The following is a 20,937-nucleotide window of genomic DNA, read 5'->3' as shown; positions in this document are numbered from 1 at the left end:
GCACTGGAAAATTTGGCATGGGGACTATAGAAAAATATTTGCCTCCCATCTGGTGGCTCTTAGAAAGAGCTTTCGTTTCTAAACTTGATCTTCTCTATATGCCATAACGTCCATCATGAAGCCCTTAATTCTTTCAATTTCACCAGTATGACTGAAATGATGCTCAAAAGAAAATGGATTTTTGCATTGAAGTTGGGAAAGCCTTTTTAAAATGAAAAAAAATATTTGAAGAAAATTTTAAATTTGGAAATGAACAGCTTCTCTTGTTTCTGGTTATTTATGCATTTCTGCAAATAGTAAAGCAATTGCAGAGAAATCTAGGTTAGAGTTGATTTCTCCATCTGCAGTTTATACCATTATCAGTACAGTGTTTTATCCAAAATCACTGGTGTCTGTCATGACTGAATCATGTAGCTTCTCATTGGAAAATTCATACAGAATTGCTCAGTTTTGATTCTCTTATGATTTCCTCTGCTTGCTTTTTGAATTATATGAGAAATTAGGTGCCCGTGGTTTTTCCATTTCTAGATGGATAAAAGTGTTCTGTTGGTTTCATACATTTAATATGGTGATTGAAAGATTTTTAAAAGCTTTCCATTTCATAATGGAAAGGGGGGGGGAAGCCCTACTAAGCAGGTATATACAAAAGTATGAAGGCTATTGCTTAACGCATTGTAAGCCACCCTGAGTCTTTGGAGAAGGGCAGCATATAAATTGAACTAAAAATAAATAAATAAATAAATAAATAAAGAATAAATAAATAAATAAATAAATAAATAAATAAATAAATAAATAAATAATAAATAAATAAATAAATAAATAAATAAATAAATAAATAAATAAATAAATAAATAAATAAATAAATAAATAATAAATAAATAAATAAATAAATAAATAAATAAATAAATAAATGTAAAGAACCTATCTTGAATAGATTACTTCTAATCCAGGCAAGGCTGGGTTTGTTTTTTTCTACATGACTTTTAGCCTTTTCGGCAAATAAATGGGATAACAACTCTTATCTTTGCTTAGAAGGATAATGAAACTGTTTATTACTCTCTTAGCTCTGGAGATTACTTTCCTTCTCTGTTAGTTTAAACTTGGTTCATATACGGTAACTCTAGAGCTCTTATCCTTGACAAAAATTGTAAGAGACATCTGCCTACTATTAATAGGGATTTTTTAAAAAAAAGAGAGAGTGTAATAACAACTAGTTATCTTATCTATTGGGCCTCATTCATACCCCACAATAATGATACAAGTAGGATATCTGATGTAGTTTGCCCTTTAACCGAATTTTGATTCAGTTCCTTTGACTTGCACACTAAAAAGCTGATCTAAATTAATATGTAACAAAAAAATTAAACTGTAACTTGCTTGGGAAATCAGTCTGAAAACTCTAAACACTTTCCAAAATAACTGGGATCAAAGGGTAAGTGATGGTTGTTCACTATGAAGTCAGAACTGCTGATCTTTTAAGAAGGCGTGTGAATTAATATGCAGGCTTTACTTCCATAGGCAAATCTTTCTATTATTATTAGATTTATGCACATACATGTTATGCACATCTTTAAGAATAATATCACCCAGAAACATGTAGGAAGTGTTCATCAACATCCTAGCCAGATGTTTGGGGTTCATTTATTTATTCAGTTTATGTTTCACCTTTCTATTTGCTGTATTTGGATAAAGTGGTTAACAGGAAGTAAAATACAAAAAGAAATGTTAACATTATTAACAATTGCATTATTGTTTGAAATGCTTGGTACGGTGGAAATTTTCAGCAACCGGGAACCACACTTTTAAGGATATTATTGTCCCGACAAGAGAACTGCAGTGAAGGAGGTTGTTATATTGTACAATCACATCAGTAATAAATGCATTATTTGGAGGCCTTTGAAAGCTTTAACACAACGGGGGTGGGGGGGGTGGCAGGGGGCGGGGAGGTACAGTCTAAAGTGGGCAAGGGCACTGCTTCCCTTTTAGTCTTTACTCACTGGACACACACTCTCTCTGTACCATAGCAGTTGTTTATTGGTTGGATGTGTCTTAAACTCCGCAGAAATTAATTCAAATAACAGCTGATAACAATGAAATAAGGAACTCTTGTCTTTGTTTACATAACTACACCTATGAAAGCCTGGGCTTTCAAACGCACGGGAAGAAGTTCCTGAAGCCGAGTCCTGGATCCAGCCACAAGTGAAAACAGGTTTTTACTTAATGTTAAGATATGCAGGATATACAGTCTATAAAGCAAGTTTTTCTGGCTTAGCAATGTTCATTATTGCAATAGTATACTGCTGCTGAAAGGCAATACAATTAAGCTCCATGGTTTCAATGTAAAATGATATGTAAGAATGAGACCATCCTGCTCTGTTGAAATCATTGGCACTGATGCTGTGTACAGATTTGAATGGAATTTGGACTGTGACTTTGAGATGTAAACTTTTACCTAATGTGCTCACCAAAACAGAACATTTCAGTTGATGTGACAGTAAGGCTGGGATCATTACTTCCAAGCCCTAATATGACTGATTTTGGCACAGCCTACTTGGTGACCTTAGACATAGTAGTTTATAAATTATGCTTTCTATTTTAGTATTAGCTATGAACCCAGTTTGATCAACACACACTTAGCACATGGGAAACTCAGCTATGAGCACATGTGATTAAGAGCTAATTTATACATATGAACACATCCCTTTTTATTCTGGATTTATTCACAGAATATAGAATAGCTTTTGCCAATTTACAAGTAATCCTTGATTTATACCCCTTCATTTAAAGGGGGTATAAATGAGGGTTCAAAGTTATGACAGTGCTGAAAAAGTGATTTATGACCCATCCTTGAAGTTACAACCATTATGTGACTCCTGTAGTCACATAATCACAATTTGGCAACTGGCTTGCATTTATGACAGTTGCAATGTCTTGTGATCACATGATCTCTTAAAAATGATAGCTTCCAGTGATTGCTTCTTTCTAGTGCAGTCAAATATAAAATGCTTGACTAAAATTACCTCATCGAAATATTTTCAAGACCTATTACAGCCTCTCCATATACTTGACTGCTTTTTTTTCAGCTTGAAGTCACACAAATTCACCATTTACTTATGTATGAGACTTAGCTTCTTCAAAGCTGGTTTTCAAAGAGATTGATTATGTGCCACCAAGTCATTGTTGACTCTTAGTGATAACAGATGGATTGATTCGATGATCCAAAGAGTTACACAAAATTCCAAGTTTGTTGTAGTAATTTGGAATTAACATCATATTATCTACTAGTTGCCATAACATCACATTGCTCCTTCATATCTTTACTTTCTTGCAAATTTATCTGTAGATATTTTAGCTAGGTTATGTTGTGGTCCACCAGCAGCTTGCAGAGCTGGCAGCAGAGTCAGGCAGTGAGGAGGCTGGGGGGGAATATGGGCCAGTCCTGGAGTCTGCGGAAGGCTCGGATGAGGGCTCCACGTCGGAGGCAGAGAAAGGGCCATCTAGGAGGCACTTGCTGCCTCCAGAGCCTCCAGAGTCAAACCTCAGCGAGGCAGAGGAACCGGGGGAGCCTGTTCCCAGTGCGCAGAGCTGCTAGAAGGCAAGAACAGTTTTTTAAAAAAGGGACGACTTGGGAGTAAGGCTTGGAGATGATTGGCCCCTCCCATAAGACTTAAAAGAGGAGCAAAGGCACATGGGCCTTTGCAGGAAGCAATGTTGTTAATTCTGTGCAGTTTAAAGTCTGAAGCTCTGTTTGATTCTGGACTCCGTGTGGCTTTGCCAATTAGGTCTTTGGCAGCGTGTCAAGGGAGATAAAGGCGGGTGATTATCAGCCTTATCTCAAAGGACTCTTTACAACTATTTGGGACTCATCTGTCAATGAACAGAATTCACAGCTGTTAAAATAAAACAGTTTTTTGGGACTACTTGTGTGTTTTACTGACTCAGGAAGCCTAGGTCAGAACAGGTTATTCCTGTTTCAATGGCATTGCATTTCTATATTTTCAGTATGTTGTTAAACCATAACTACACATCTTGACACAACTCTTCAAATGTCTTTTTAAAATATCTTTAGTTATCAAAAACTAGCAGACATTGTTCTTTTTTATTCAATAGTTAATCAGAGGTGTCCATGAGTCCCAATGCTTTTATCAAAATGATAATAATAATAACAATAATAACAATAATAACATAATAATAACATAATAATAATAATAATAATAATAATAATAATAATAATAATAATAATAATTGTGCTGATTAAAAACACAAAGACAGACAAAATTTAAAAATTATTAAAATTATTAAATAATTGGCTCAATTATAAAACCCCCAAATTTAAAATCCCACATTTAAAACCAATTAAAATCTTTACATTGATAGCCCGGCCTGGCAGAACAAGGTTTTGAGGGCACAGCGAAATACACGGAGGTCGGAGATCTTACGCATTTCTGGGGGCAGTTCATTCCAAAGGGCAGGGGCTCCCACAGAGAAGGCCCTCCCCCTGGGTGTCACCAGCTGACATAATTTGGCCGATGGCACCCTGAGGAGACCCTCTCTGTGGGAGCGGACTGGCCAGTGGGAGGCTACTGGTGGCAGAAGACGGTCTCGAAGGTACCCAGGTCCAATGCCATGGAGTGCTTTAAAGGTGGTAACCAACATCTTGAATCGCATCCGGAAGACCACTGGGAGCCAGTGCAGCTCACGCAGGAAGGGTGTCACGTGGGCACAACGAGTTGCGCCCATAACCACCCGCGCGGCCACATTCTGGACCAGTTGGAGCCTCCGGGTGCTTTTCAAGGGGAGCCCCATGTAGAGAGCATTACAGTAGTCCAGTCGGGAGGTGACAAGGGCGTGAGTGACTGTGCGCAAGGCGTCGCGATCCAGAAATGATGAAAGCAGCATTGTCACACTGCAATGCATGTGTGAATGGTGACATTCACATCCCCCTTACATACTTGTGTGCAACATTGCAGTGCAAGTATAAAAAAGCAGACAATGACATCTCAACAAATTTCATCACTTCGGTGTCATCGTAATAGGAAAGGATGCCTATGGTATAGTACAGGTGCTTTACCAGAAAAATGTTCCCCCTGCCCCAATCCCTTTGGATCAGGTGCTACAACAGATAAAATTGCTTTACTATCCAAGGTGGCCCATAATTTATCCTAATGTGCATTGTGAAATACCTTTCCTGAATGTTTTGCATCACCTTATGATATAGTCTATGGCAGCGATGGCTAACCTTTTTGGCACCGAGTGCCAAAAGTGCACATGTGCGTGCACACCTATAATGCAATTCATGCACATACCCCCGTGTGCCATGCCCCCGCACATGCATGTGCAATCCCCCATGTGTGCCACACCCCCACTCTTGCACTCATACCCCCCCGCATGCCACGCCCACCACACATGCGTGGCAGAGACTTGAAAACCAGCCGGCCGGTGGGAGGCGCGCATGCATGGCGGAGCTGAGCTGGGGCGATGGCATACGTGCCTGCAGAGAGGGCTTTGCAGGCCATAGTTTCGCCATCAAGGGTCTATGGGAATAATATATACTGTACACGTAACTTAATTCTATGAAAAGGTGACATGCTTCTTGACTAATTTCTAAATATATGTGTTCTGATTCATATTATTTGTATTCCAATGGATTTCATAGATTCAAATCAGTTTACGATTATATCAATTAAAGAGGATATCCCTGGAATCATCTACGACTAAAAACGACAGTCAAACTTGATTTGAATAATGTGCCTCTTTGGACTTTTCTGTTATCAGCAGGTGTCTACAGCAGAAAAATCAATTTTTGCTACTTATAAAAGTGTCCTAAACTGAGGAGGATTCTGCTATGAGGATTCTGAAAAGTGTGAAAACCTTCGAACATTCCATTCTATTACCAACAGATAAACAGGACCACACATTCAGAATTCTAATACTCGAAACATTCTGGTATTATTATTTTTTCTATATTTAAGACATCTCACTCATTTTATGGTGTTTCCCAGCACTATTTTATTTGAAAAGTCAAACTTGAAGAACAGCTGCTCTGCTGCAGTCCTGTGTGCACAGCACATCAAAATGTACATTAAAATATAATTTAAAAATTAAGGGCAAAATAAAATAAATATAACATTTTGTTGAACACAGAAACAAACATCAAAAAGCACACTACAGTAGCTAATGCAGTTTCTTGCTCTTTTGTGTATGCAGGCTCAATTAATACAAATCTCTCAAACTGTGCTTAGCACCAAAAATGGTGTTACTTCTCAACAACAACAACAACAAAAGATCTGTAGGATGCAATACCCTGACTTCACAGTTTCTACCCAAGAACAAATGACAAATGATGCAGTTTCTCCCGCACGCTTTCAGCAGGTGGAAAAATTCATTCTGAAAATAAAGGTCAAGTAAAGTGCTTATACAATCCTTAGAATGCAATTCAGAACTGAATGCTCCAAAGGCCACAGATTCCAAAGGTTTAGGGTGCAATCCTATGCTAACATACTTGAGAAAAGTCACATTATGAAACTTACTTCCGAGTAAAGAAGTATAGGATTGTACTATTGAGCATGCTTAAAACTGCACTTGGTTACTAGCCATCTGAGTTAATGATGGTTATGAAGTATCAGTGATATATAAAATGTACCAATTTTTTCAATCATCTTTCAAGATTTTTAAGGAAATTATATACATGCTTGCTTCTTTTGATACAAGAAATAATACAGACTTTGCTTGCTGAAGCTTTTCTGCAATTTTTTTTTCCTCTTGGGCAGTACATGGTTTTATCTTAGCCTGTCACAATAAGCTATTATTTTAACATTAAACCAGTAAACAAAAGATCACTATCTCAAGTTGATATAATAGGAAACTCTGTAACAGCTTATGAAGCACAGTGCTTGTATTCATTCATGTAGAATGTGTCAGTGGAAGAAGAAGAATGAAGTCCTATCTTCTGGTTCCCCCTCTAAGTTCCAGACGAGTCTATGTGTATAGTGTTTAGGTGCAACCAACTATACAGTCATTTTCCATTAAAAAAATCCCTTTGTCCAAGATGAGATTGTGCATTTTTGATCAAGAAAGGAGGCCTTATCAGATAGGACCCTTCAAGGTTGTTGTGTCAATGAGCACAACTCTAATCTCCTTTCTATACTTTCATCTGGTCCAAAGTCATAAAAATAATTCTTTTCCTTTAATAACAACAGGTATGTTTCCAGCTCTTCCCCCACCCCCTTCATTCCTCATAGGAAATTGTTTTTATGGTCTCGCACATCATTACATCTTCAACTCTTTGGAGATAGCTAATGACAGTGGTGACAATACACCAAACATAGATGCTGGTAGAGCTGATGTCTAAAATCGAATCTGTTACAAAAAAGTGGTATCTAGAGCATCTATAATTCCAAAAATAGCATTTGGATTAAAGGAGGAGAGGAGAGAACACAATATCAGCAATCAATACAGTACTTAAATAAGAAGCAATACAGCAGTTGAAAAAATGGCACATTTCTGAGTATTTGCCATCTTGTTGGTAATGTAAAAAACAGAACCCAAAAATGTCTGAAAGCAAAGGACAACTTTGCCTTAAACTGAAGTTTTGCTGATTAAAACAATGTATGTGCCAGGAGTCCTGCAACATTAACAATATAGATCAGCCTCTCTGATCAATATATTGGGCAAGTGTTTCCTTTTTATTTAAACAGGCCTTTTTGGGACCATTATAACCTCGTTGAGGTCAATCTTTTCATCCCCCTTCGTTGGGCCAGGTTGGAGGACAATACCGGTTCCAGCCTTGGTGCTTGAGGCGTTTGGTTTAAAGCAAAGTAGGTGGCTGCCATGGCACCCTGCAAAATTAAAAAAAAGAGGGAGATTTATGCAATATTTCAGAAAAATCACTTTTTTCTTCTTCCTAGGAAAAGGCGCGGCTGCTTTAAAGAGACACAGATGTGCTATATTCATGCTCCTGCAATCCAAAGCATCTTTTCAAAACTGAATCTGATGTACTGCTCAGAACTAATATATTGGAATCAGGGTGGCCAGCAAATTACATTTTCCCCTTCCTATCTTATCAGAAAAATGTAGTTTTATATATGTTGCACCAGTGGTGGGTTGCTCCTGGTTCTGTCCGGTTCTTGTGAACCGGTAGTAAAAGCGGCGGGAGGCTCTGCCCACCTGCATGTCATAATTGATGACGCATGCTTCCGTTATGAACCGGTAGTAAAGGTAAGTAGAACCAACCCCTGCGTTGCACATAGATATCTTTTGTCAGACCACCACTTTAAGGATAAGGGAAGTGTAGGGAAGAGGTAAAGGAGTTGCAAGCAAGAAATGCAACAAGTTATATCAGAGGATGCGAAATAGCTTGCCAGTAGCTTTACTGGTTACCGCTATTATGATGCATCAGGTTCAAAAAGGATGGATCTGCAGCCTCCTAGTGGCTTCATAACCAATTTCACTGAGCCACTTGGGAATCCTCCAAGTTAATTGATCACATGCATGTCTATCATTGATGGATGAAAGGAGAATGGTTTGAGCCTTTGCAATGGGTGAGACTATGAGGGCTCTCAATCCAGGGCCTACAGGTTCTTATCATCCGCATATCATCAGCATGCATCTGACCTAATGCTCCAAACACAAACACTATCCAAAAAAGTTGTAATCCAGACAGTTACATGCCTTAATCTATATCAAGAAACAGTGGACAAGGAAGCCATGTCTCCAGACAAAAAGAGGGTGCCTTTCATAGATAGTCCCGTTTAAAATAAACTGAGAGGAGATAGGTCTCATAGGCAACCCTCTACTTCCCAGGTATTGTTTGACTGATAGGTTATTCTGGCATGTGAGAAGAAAATCTTTTCCCTCTCAGCTAGAGCTTTCAAGCTGGTCCTTCAACTACTTGGCCCATGCTAAGCAAAATGAAACTCTGTAAGCTAGGTTTGGGATGTTTCGTCTTCCTAAAAAAGCTAAACATTTCCCGTCTGACTCTAGGGGTGGTACTTATCTTCATTTCCTACCGAGGAAGCCAGTGTTGTCTGAAGAAGTTTCTGTGGTCATGTGGTATATATATGACTATATACTGAGGCAGATGGAATGCTGCCACCTTCAAAGTGGTACCACTTTATCTACTTGCATTTGCATGTTTTCAAACTGCTAGGTTGGCAGGAGCTGGGGCTCACCCTGTCACATGGTGCTTGGGTCTCAAACTGCCAAATGTCCGCTCAACACATCCAGCATCTTAACCACTAGGCCATTGTACCCCCTCCTTCCTACCAGTTCATTATCCTAACTGACAAATAATTCATGACAGAGATCTGCAACTTTTTAGAATCTGAGCATCGTTGCATGATTACTGTGGCCTGGTTCCTCCACAAAAAATGATTTTTGAGGTAAGCAGATTTTGGCAGTTCACCTCAACTTTACCCATACTGACAGATATTATTGATTGGCACTTTCTCACAAGATTGCATGAATATAGGTGACCTTGTAAAAATTAGGTTATTTATTTAAAAAATGTTTGAGATTTTTTGGGACAGGAGGGAATTACAAATTCTAGGGCAAAATGAAATACTGTTGCTGGTTCTAATTGTATGTAAAATCAGGTTAATTATTTAGGCATCTTAGGAGACCATCACCAAACTTTCTATGTCTAGGAATATAAAGGGGCAGCATTTAGACATACCTTTACAAGGTGAACATCTTGTCTGCTGAGTTGATTCTGGGAGAGATACTCCCTGTTTATTATCCATGGATGCCTTAAAACTTGGGCTGCGGTTAAGCGCTGATGGGGATCCACATGAAGCATTTTTGACACAATATCCTGCAAAAAATTATATAGAAGTTACATTAATGTTATTTTACTAAAAATAATAAGCACTCTAGATAATTATGATTATGATTTCAGGAATGGATGATAGGAATGGAAAATGGCTTACGTCAGCCTATAACAATTAGTCTACATCCTTTTAAGGTAATGAAATTCTTCTGATGTTAGGAGGAAAGAGAGAAGCAAACGCTTCAGGGCCTCAAAATGTTCCTATCAGGATATTATATTAAAACTGTATTCATAAGAAAACAAGAGCTCTAATTCTGATTTCTTGCTAAAGATTATTCATGTGGCTTGGGTTGCAACATTATTTATCTGACTTCGGTTTTGCCTTGCCTACAAAAGAATTAACTTCTCAATGTATTTTCAACTACTTTAATAATAAATAGGATCTATTTCTTGAGATAGGGAGCCAGTGTGGTGTACTTATACCTTAAGTATAAAGTAGCTGGATGACTTTGGCCCAGTCACTCTCTCATAGCACTAAGGAGACAATGACTAACCATGTCTGAAATTTTGTGGAGCTAACTGCAGGGAATGGTATAGGCAATCATCAGGAATCAACATGGAAGGAAGGTAGTTTGAGGAGTTCAATTTATTTGTGATATGTACTGCATATGTCCTGCCTATCCATAACTCTAATTTGAATTTAAATATATATAGGTACAGTAGTCCTCATTTAGCAACTGCCTTGGACAGAGACTGTTTGCAGTTACAACAGTGATGAAAAAGTAATTTTGTGACTTATGCCTGCATTTATGACCTGAGTTTTCTCTGACACATTTTGATGCTGCTGCGATTTGGCGAGATCCGGCCATGAATGGTGTGAATGGGTTTTAATTGTTTTTAATGGTTTAACTTTTAATGTTTTATATATGGTTTTTAAATGCATTGTAAGCCGCCTTGAGTCTTCGGAGAAAGGCGGCATACAAGTTGAACAAATAAATAAATACATTTTGACTATTGCAGCTAGTATGCATGGTCCTGTGTCTGACCTGTCCCCAATCCCCACCCCCACACAGTGGAGAGATATTGTTCAAATAAGCTATAGTACCTCTTCCTAAGCTGTTTTTCCTCATGGTGCAGCATGTCCCTTAAAAGAGCTAACTACAAGTTAACAAGCTTAACTCTATGATCTTAATTGATTAGAATTCTCCAGCTCATTGGTGCTGCTGACTGACAGGGACAAGACCCTAATCACTTTCACAGTGAAGAGTTTTTGTCTTCTAAGCAGATGTAGTAAAGAGTATGCTAGGAAAACAGTTAAACTAGTGCACTACTTTTGATGTGTATTCAATTCAATTCAATTCAATTCAATTCAATTCAATTCAATTCTTTATTGTCAGTGCACAACATATGTACAATGAGATTGGTTGAGCTCCCTCAGTGCACCCCCTCCAACACAATACAACTCACAGTGAAGACAGTAAATCCCTAACCCAATAAATCATATTAACAAAACACCCAGGCCTATTACACTAGTGTGAACATGTTACACATTGCGCTGGCCCTGCAGTCCATCATACTATGTAGTTATGATGTTATTTCTCATTTAGGAGTCTGACAGCCCATGGATAAAAACTGTTCTTCAGCCTGTTTGTACGGCTGGCTATACTTCTATATCTCCTTCCCGATGGTAGGAGGGTAAAGAAGTGATGACCAGGGTGGGAGTCGTCCCTAAGAATTTTCTTTACTCTTCTAAGGCAGCGAGTCCTAGGGATCTCATCTAGTGGTATCAGGGGTAAGCCCACAATGTTTTGTGCTGTGCTTACCACCCTCTATAATGTTTTTCTATCCACAGCTGTCAGACCGGCATGCTATACTGTGATGCAATAAGTGAGGACGCTTTCTATTGTGGACCAGTAAAAGGAAGTCATCAGTTGTTGTTTCACCCTGTTTTTACGCAAGACCCTAAGGAAATGGAGTCTCTGTTGGGCCTTCCTGGCCGCCTGGATTGTGTTGTTTTTCCAGGTGAGGTCTTCGCTGAGATGGACTCCCAGGAATTTAAAGGAGAAAACTCTCTCTACACAGCCCACCTCAATGTAAAGTGGGGCAGGTTCCTCTTTCTTCCTCCGGAAGTCAAACACCATCTCCTTGGTCTTGCTGATGTTCAGGTGCAGGTTGTTTTTTAAGCACCATGTGGATAGTTTTTGAACTATCCCCCATTGTTTGCCTGCTTCTTCTCTCGTAATCTTTTTCTCTTCAATGAGTGTAACAAACATTAATTCTCTTCTTGCTAATTAGCCTAGCCCTGGGGGGTCAGATTCCAAAGGATGTGCGAATTGAGGAAAAAGGATTATAAGATTTGCCCTTTTACCCACCTTCCTCATAAATCAAATTCCAGAAATCTTCCCCATCGTTTGAGCTTACTCTGCTAATTGGAGTCATATCCTACTAATTTTGTAAAGCAAAGAAAAACTAATAATTGTAAGTACAATTGTGGTCATGTGATTTTTTTAAACTTAGTAATTACTAAAGACCAAGTTGCTGTTTTGAATTGTGGTCATTAAATGAGGCCCAGCTGTACTGCTAGCCACAATTTCTCTCTAAAAGCATGTTTTCAAATTATTTTTAAGACTTAGAAAAAATGAGTCAGGAATTGTGTTAGAATATTCAGTACTGTGGCAACTGGTAGATCACTAATCAGAAGTGGCAATCCTAAACCCATTAATGTGAAAATAAAACTCATTGAATTCATTGAGAATATACTTACTTTGAATATAAGACTTATAAATTTTGATGTATACAATACACTTCCTTGGGATATGCAACTTAGGGGAATGTGTGTCAAAAATCTGCAACTATACCGAACTCTTCAAACATCCAAAACATAGGATAATGAATTTCATGTAGATTCACAACAACATCTGACCATTCATTGCTGAAAACAAACTGCTTGATAAATCAGACTTTGATCTGATTCAGCGTACCAAAGTGGAAGAAAAGAAAACGGATTGAACCAGCTCATTCTGCTTTTTTCTTTGTCTATATTAATTCTGAACTGCACTAAATTTTAGAAACCCAGAAAGCTGTTAAGATATTGAAATGAAGATAAACATAATCGAGTCATTCATTTAGTTCTAATTTAAAGAAAACCTAAGTCACACATTGCTGTCCTTCTGTGATTGTTTCCTTCTGTGATGCTACAAAACATGGCATTTGTGCAATACATGAGATCAACCAGGCATTTTGATGTAATGCATATTCAATGTTGGGATTAGTCCTTAATAATTTCAGTTAATTGTACTTTTATGGACAATCAGAAAAATCACAAACATGAAAGTCCTTACTGAGGCATTCCCACTTACAAGATGTAACTATGCTTATTTATATAGTTGCTATTGGATTTTTAAAGAGACTGCTATAATTTATTGTTCATTTTATGTGCATTCGTTTTAAATAAATGGAGGACAATCATGAGCAACACAAGCAAAATAAATGGATAACAGTCACAAGCACCATAATTGTGATGCATTATTTTACCTTTGCAGCATCAGATATGGAATCCCAGTTCCCTCCTGCTAGAGCATATTTTCCGCTGCCAATTCTAGCCAGAATTTCCTCTGGGGTATCATCTGGTCCATTTGCAAAAGGGGTGAATCTGTTAAGCAATAAATAGTATGTGAAACAGCTGTAGTGTGATCAAAGCATAATACATCTGGCTTGCATACAAAAAGCCTTCCTCAATGTTGTGCTCTTTATGTGTGTAGACCTCCAATTCCTAATCTCTCAGCTGGCCAGCATCTTCTTTGTAGTAGCACCCTTTGAAGAAAAAACCAACACAAACACCACTAGTCTTGTAGCTCTGCCAGAAGCTAGGATGCTTCTTTTTGGAATCCCTTTTAAAAATTCTGGTTCAGGCATTTTTCTCCTCTTTTTCATTTCAAATCAAGTTTTTAAATCATCTATACTACAGTATCTACAAAAATAAGCATATTGTGTTGATAAGATAAATTTCTCCTAGATTTTAGCTTTTTAAAAATTGTTCTAGGAAGCAGAATGAAATATATCTAATATATCTAAATACATCTAAAAGCCAAAACTTGAAGTCCTAAAAAAAGGTGGGCAGGATTGGATACAGTTCCTATAATATGACCTTTTTTTCTTCTGTGATATAAAGCAACACTTAAGAGCCACTATTATAAGACTTTCCTCTATGAAAGGTTTTATAATACTAATATAACACAATTTGACGGTCATCAAACAAAGCATACATTTTTCTCTATAAAATCTACATATTTTGATAAACATATTTACTTTTTTAAATGTCAAAACACATTTCAAGATGGACATCAACTGGAATAATCAACTGCAAATAATATGCTTTAACTTGCCTGTAATGAACCTGGCAATTTCAGTCATATGAATCTTTAGCACCCATCAAAGTAATTTAAGCGGTATATTCACTATAATGTCTAGATTTTGTTTCTGTCTTTATATTGCTGTTCATTAGCTTCCAAGATTGACCACGTTACATATACTAGGAAATGTTTGCACTTACCCTGCTAACATGGTATAGAGCAAAATCCCCAAACTCCAGATATCACAGGCTGCATCATAACCCTGCCGTTTCAGGACCTGCAGAAAGGAAACATATTGTATTTTACTACTTTTGAGAGTTGCTGAAGATTTAACTGTTGCTTGCTTCACATTTAGGCATATGTTCCCTCATGCCAATAGGCCCAGGGTCCAGTTCAAAGTTCTGCGTTTAACTTTTGAAGCTGTTCATGGCTTGGTTCCGGGTGGTTTAGGGACCATCTCCTCCAAATGGAATCTACATAGTCCATGTGAAAATGCAGAAAGAAGATGGTGGGTGTTTCATCCCCACAAAAATTTGAGGGACTTGGGTTCAAAGCAGATTTTTTTACTACCGGTTCTGTGGGCGTGGCTTGGTGGGCATGGTATGTGGCTTGGTGGGCGTGGCAGGGGAAGGATACTGCAAAATCCCCATTCTCTCCCCACTCCTGGGGGAAGGATATTGCAAAATCTCCATTCCCATCACACTCTGGGGTCAGCCAGAGGTGGTATTTGCCAGTTCTCTGAACTGCTCAAAATTTCCGCTACTGGTTCAAAGGTACTCCTTCTCTGAAATGGTTCCAATGCTTAGGAGAAATTTGCCATTGGAGTTCACCTTATATATTGACTATTAGCTTAATACAAGTTGGCAATACTGATTTGCTTGAGTGGGACTTAGTAACTATGACTGACCATGTGGTCTTTGTATTAACTGTATTGTTGTTATATTCCTTTATGTTTTATGTCAAATCCCAGAAGTCATATGGAGCTAGGCAATGTAATAACATAAGCAAGCAAGCAAAAGTATCAAAGTATATTTCACTGATTACCATTCATCTACTAATTGATCAGTTTGCCCAGGATATTTCATTAAAGTACAGTATTCTGATATGTGTTTGTGTGTGTCTGTGTGTTCTAAACCTGAAACTGGGGAAAACACCTCCCAGTTTTGTCTCTTACAACCATTGTATGGAGGAAGTACTATTTACACTGAATACATCCTTGTTTCTTAGTTTAGGGTATCTTTGGTAACTTCCCAAATCATCTTATTTTAACCCAAACAGGAGGTTGTCCATCCTGCCATTCCATTCAGAATAAACAACATAATGCAGAGTGCAAAAAAAAAAAAAAGAAAAAAGAAAAAAAAAGAAAGAAATAGTAAAACAAAAACAAAATTAAGGGGAAAAAACGAAATAGGTAAATCTAGTTTATACTATATGTCTTTGCACTTTCCTATTCTAACATATGTGCCTTCACTATATCCACCATCTTTTTTTCTTTAAATATCTCATTTATCTGTTTTTGAGAATCTCATTACTGGAGGCTTTCAAAAATAGATTGGACAACCTTTTGACTAGGATATACAGCTCCTGCCTGGAGCAGGGGATTGGACTAGAAGGCCTCCGAAATCTCTTCCAGCCTTATGATTTTATCCAACCATAACATTCTCAATATTCCTTTTCCTCTTGACCTAGTCACTCTTCCTTCATATAATTATTCTGTGATTAGATCCTGATTCATTTTGTCTCTCTAATCGAACCACTTCAATAAACTTCTTTCATTTCTGTATTCCGTATGTATTCGTTTGGTGTTCATTTATTCTTGAGGCTATCACTTCCTGTTTTACTACAAATAAATTTTAAATTAATCTATTCCTACTGCATTCAATTTACTTTAATGCTTTTGATATAGCAAAACATAACAAATAGGGTAAAAATGTGTTTATATACAACCATTTTGGCTGTTTTCAACTTTATTCCCCAGACCACACTAGTTATCTACCAAATTTTCATGTCTTAAAATTCCTCCATCCATTTTCCTATCTTTAATATTCTGCCATAATGCACAAATATTCATCTACTTGCTCTAATTTTTCATCATTTATACAATATACTGTAATTTGCAATTACCATTTTCTCTGTCAGATACAACTTCCTTAATCTTTGATACACAAATCTTCAGGCCTTGTATTTGTTTTATTTGTATTTGTTTGCTTTAGGCAATCTAAAATTCGGCTGCAAATAATTCAGGTTCTCAACAAATAATATGGAATCAGCTGTGTACAAAAGTGCACCTACACTCACATCCTTGACCAACGCAACACACCTTTAACTTCACACACATATTTTTTAACTTATTAATCCAACCCTTAATTGCATTAAGATGAGGGGAAATCATACATTCCTCTTCTCTATTCAGTGTTAAACCCTGTGCTATACATTCCATTCGTCCAAACTTTATTTCTATCATATTGTCAGCATTCCAAATTATGATCTCCTCCAGCGCTGACATGAATGAAAGAGGGAGAAACTTTGCTTTAATGCTCAGATGAACTTTTACCTAGTTCCCTGCTCTTTAGTAGATAGTGTTACCTGGGTGACAGAGGGAGGGGGGAAATTCCTGTGAAAAGAAAGTGCTTGGGACGAAGAGATGGATCTGCACGATGGCCAATGAGACATTGGGGTTGAAGAAAGGAAAGGGAGGGGTTTGGAAGGAGGAGCCAGTTTTGGCTGCACAAAGAGTTCAGGGATGTCGTTCTCCTATTCTTAAATAAAAAAAAAGATTCATTAGAGACCTTGCGTTTGAGAATGAAGTTTATTTAAGATAGCAACGAAACCTGACACATATACTATATTCAGCTGCTAATTTCAACTCCATTATTGTTTAAAACATTCAGTAATTCAAAGTCACTCAGTAGATCATACCATTCCCTAAATCCAAAACTTGGGCAATATACCTTTTCCCCTCACATTTATACATTTTTCAGAGATAATCTGAAAAAGAAAATTCTGGTCTGCAGATTCCCTGTCTGGCATAAAATTGAACTGCACTTCTCAGATTTTGCTCATTGCTACCTTTTTTAGTCCTTTGACCAGAAATCCATTTACACTTTTTGGAAGTGCTACGGGTATGCAAAAATCCCATGTTACTCCTTAGAATTAGCATGTGGGTTAGTAATACTCAATTATATGTTAGAAATTATTAAGACAATAAAAAGATTTGGGCTTTTATGAAGATTATTTCTCTATGTTAGTTTTAATCTAGTACCTTTCAGAGCTATCTAATGAGATTTTGTAAATAAAATATAGCTTCATTAATTTGTTGCTGAAGAGAACAAATAATTTTCACTCAGACCTCAGCAACAATTGGAGAAAATAAAAGCTATTACCGGTATGTGATTAAATTTACCTGCTGACAATGATCACAACTTATGAAATATGAGACTATTTTTTTCTGCCAAGATGCTTCCACTAGATGGCAGGTCAGTTCTTCTCTAGATATCTTTATAATGTTCTGTTCTCTCATTGCTATTAAATATACAGTATAACTGGTATAACTACCACCCGTTATAATTAAAGGTTCAAAACCAAACGTTTAAAAAGATGGTATGGAAACAAGCATGCAATTTCAGTTGCCTTTTAAATAACTTGTATAATTGAGAGAGTATTTAATATGGCAAAACAATACATTGAAGTTTGGACTGAAAAAAATTGGGGATAAGTAAAATTACATTAAGAATTAACAGCAAATGAAGTGCCATGTTTTTGTTATAAAGGAAAAGGAAGCAGTTTACCTGGTAACTGCCTTCTCCCTTGAAATTTCATTCAGTTGGATAATCTATGAACATTTATATTGGATTACAAAGACATGTTTACTAGATACAAATGGAATACAGTTAGTCCTCAATTTACAACCAGTTGCCTAGCAACTGTTCAAAGTTACAATAGACCTTCTTTGGTCCTTGCAACCTTGTTCTGAAGTTCTGATGGCTGACTCTCCCCTTCCCCACGTTGGGCCCTTGGCAATTCATGAAGTTTTATTTACAATCATATCAGTTTGCTGCATCCAGCAACCACGTGACCATGTTTTATGACACTTTTGCTAAAAACATCAGTTACTTCAGCAAAACCAATCCATAGCAAAGCATTGGTTCTCTTAATGACTGCTGCAAAACAGGTTGTAAAATCAGGTCGGTCATGTGGGAGTCCCATTTTATGACTGGCATGGCTTCTGACCAAGGTGGGCAGTTCCATTACAGTAATAACTTGAGAACTATTTGTATCATATATCAGTCCCATGACACTGAACATATCTCTCCACATGCCATCCTCTAATTAAAAAAATAAAACTATAAAGATAATATGGCCATAAAGAATGGTATGAACTATAACACCAAAATCCACAAAGAGGCCCATTTAGGACCAGCAAAGAAATGTTCACCTGGAATATGAATGTCTTCAGCATTCCAAATACATTCTGAAGACACTCAGAAAAGGGCCAATAATGAAACCTTTATTTCCAGGGCTTCCTGTCTGGCTTCCGGCGCCGCCAGACGGTCCTTCGTGACCGCCGCCCCGTTGCCTGTAAAAGAGCCGCCTTTACATCTGAAAGGTGGCTCGAAAAACTCCATTTCCTGATGGAAATGTGAGTCTGAGCGGGCAGGGGTGGGTAGAGCCCTCTGCGAAGTCCCCAGAGTCTTTTTTTAACTCTTGGGGACGAGCAGGTTGGAGCTCCCTATTGTCCCTCGCCGCTGCTCCGGGCATCGGGTGCACTCTGCCTTTTTGCAGAGCTAGGCGCTGGAACTGGATTAACTAACGAACCTAACAGACGGACTTATTAAAAAAGATGAGACTTGGACTTGGGACCCTAAATCGCAAGTATCCTTAATGAATTTACAAGCATTTTAAAGTGAAAGAGAAAAAAAAAAAGCTTTAAAATGGCCGCTGAGGCTTGGGAAGTAGAAGAAAGCTGAAAGTAAGAGTCCTTCCATAACAGATACAAAGTAGCGGAATATATAGTGCTGGCTACAACTTGAAAGAAAAATAGTTATTTTAAGTTCCTCTCTTCTTGGAGATTTGTACTTGATCTTGTTTGGGGGGTAAAAAAGAAGAGTTTGCTGGAAGGATGGCGTTACTAATAAAATCTGATAGACAAGAAGGGGGGGTGCTCCCCCACTCACAACTGTTTGAACAAGCTCTGAGCCTACAGATTCTGCAGAATGATTTTAATTTAAAAGAATTTATTCAGGAGGAAAAGGCAAAATATTATGAGACTGTGAACCAGAAATTTGAAAATTTAAGGCAGGAAATTAAAGAAATGATACAACTAAAGTATGACAATTTGCAACAAAAGATTGTAACAGTGACTAATGGTTTTTCAGAAGTTGTTATAAAGTTGGATACAAATATTAAATTGCTAGAGTCTAAAATGGAGAAAATTGATAATTTGGATAATAAAATATTAAGAATTGAAAAGGACTTAATAAATATTCGAGATAATAGCTCAGAAGTAAAGTCTAAAGAGGAAGCTGGTCACGAGACTTATAATGCAGAAGATATAAAGCAAGGAATTGAAAGAGAGGTTGTAATGCTGCAATACAGGATTACAGAATTTGCGATCAGAATCAGAGGCTTACAGGAAAATAACAGTGATGACTTAAGAAAAACATCTGCTCAAGTTTTGGCTGGGATCTTAAAGGTTCATCCTGAGGAGGTATTCAGCAAAATTGATAAGGCTTATAGAGTGAATTCCTGGATTGCAAAGCAAAGGCAACTGCCTAGAGATGTGGTGATTTACTTTACAGATAAAGAGATAAGAAATGATATTGTGCAAAAATCCTTTAATTCTATTTTACAACTGAATGGGAGAAAAATTTGGATATATAAAGAATTGTCGCCTAAGATGGTAAGAGATAGAAAGAAATTTGGTCTCTTGGTGACTGAGTTAAGAAGACAAAATATTTTATTCAGGTGGGATGTCCCAGTGGGTATAATACTGAGATATCAAGGAGTAAGATATCAGTTAAATACTGTTGAAAAAGCGGAAGAATTTTATCATAAGGTACTTAAAAAGCAAAATCAACAAGAGACAGAAATTCAAGAAAAGCAGAAGGAGATGGAGACAATGAAGAAACAACAAGTTAAAGAGGTCTCCACAGATGAGCCGCTTTTGGATTCTCTTTCAGAGGTCTCAGCTGGATTATTTAATATAAGAGAGGCGGTTCCGGACCCTAATGCAATGATTTGTCAAGCCACAAACCAGCATGGAAGTCAATCAGTTGATATACAATTTACAGAACCAGAAAGATAGCCACAAAAGCAAACCCAACAGGATCAAGTTATACATCAGCAAAACCAAATAGTTGACACACAACCTACAGAAAGGAATTTAGGATGGAGATCCAACCCACAAAAAGTCAAGAAAAGAAGAAGTAGGTCTCACAAACATAAAAACTTTTAAACTAAACAACAGTGTAATGCCAGTTACTTATGAGAGGACTGAATATACGAAAAGATAATTGGCAAAGTATTGGTTTATTTTATCCTGAGGATAGGGCAGATCTCTGCAGTGCTGAATTATTTTGGGATGTGAAAAAGGGCTTAAATCGAATGGTTGGAAATATCTTGTTTGTTTTTTTTGGATTTCCGGATAAATATATTACGTGTATGTTGAGTTATATGGCAAGAGATCTACTGGATTGGGGCACGCAGAAGATCTGGTTGTTACCCTATTATGATGGTTGGAACTAATAATCTGGATAAAAGACACCTCCATAAATATTATATGGAATATAATTATAAAGTCACTCGGGTGGTTGTCGGGTT

At 37.4% G+C, this 20,937-nt stretch overlaps 1 protein-coding gene across 2 annotated transcripts in view; it reads right to left on the bottom strand.

Moving 5' to 3' along the window:
* Positions 1-7,658: 7,658 nt before the first annotated feature.
* The window catches only part of RPS6KA2 (ribosomal protein S6 kinase A2), a 201,082-nt gene continuing 187,803 nt past the window's right edge, over positions 7,659-20,937 (bottom strand). For both annotated transcript variants that reach the window (XM_070951337.1, XM_070951329.1), the window contains 4 exons: positions 14,319-14,395; positions 13,301-13,418; positions 9,674-9,811; positions 7,659-7,838 (listed from right to left, as the gene is read on the bottom strand). In XM_070951337.1, coding sequence (XP_070807438.1) covers positions 7,713-7,838; positions 9,674-9,811; positions 13,301-13,418; positions 14,319-14,395 — 459 coding nt within the window. In that variant the 3' untranslated portion in view covers positions 7,659-7,712. The remainder of the gene's footprint in view (positions 7,839-9,673; positions 9,812-13,300; positions 13,419-14,318; positions 14,396-20,937) is intronic.

The sequence above is a fragment of the Pituophis catenifer genome, unplaced genomic scaffold, assembly GCF_029215685.1.
Source record: "Pituophis catenifer annectens isolate HBS135680 unplaced genomic scaffold, rPitCat1.0.hap2 SCAF_1, whole genome shotgun sequence".
Taxonomy (NCBI): Eukaryota; Metazoa; Chordata; class Lepidosauria; order Squamata; family Colubridae; genus Pituophis; species Pituophis catenifer.
Note: the sequence above shows the minus strand (reverse complement) of the source record. Positions and strands in the feature narration are given on the sequence as shown.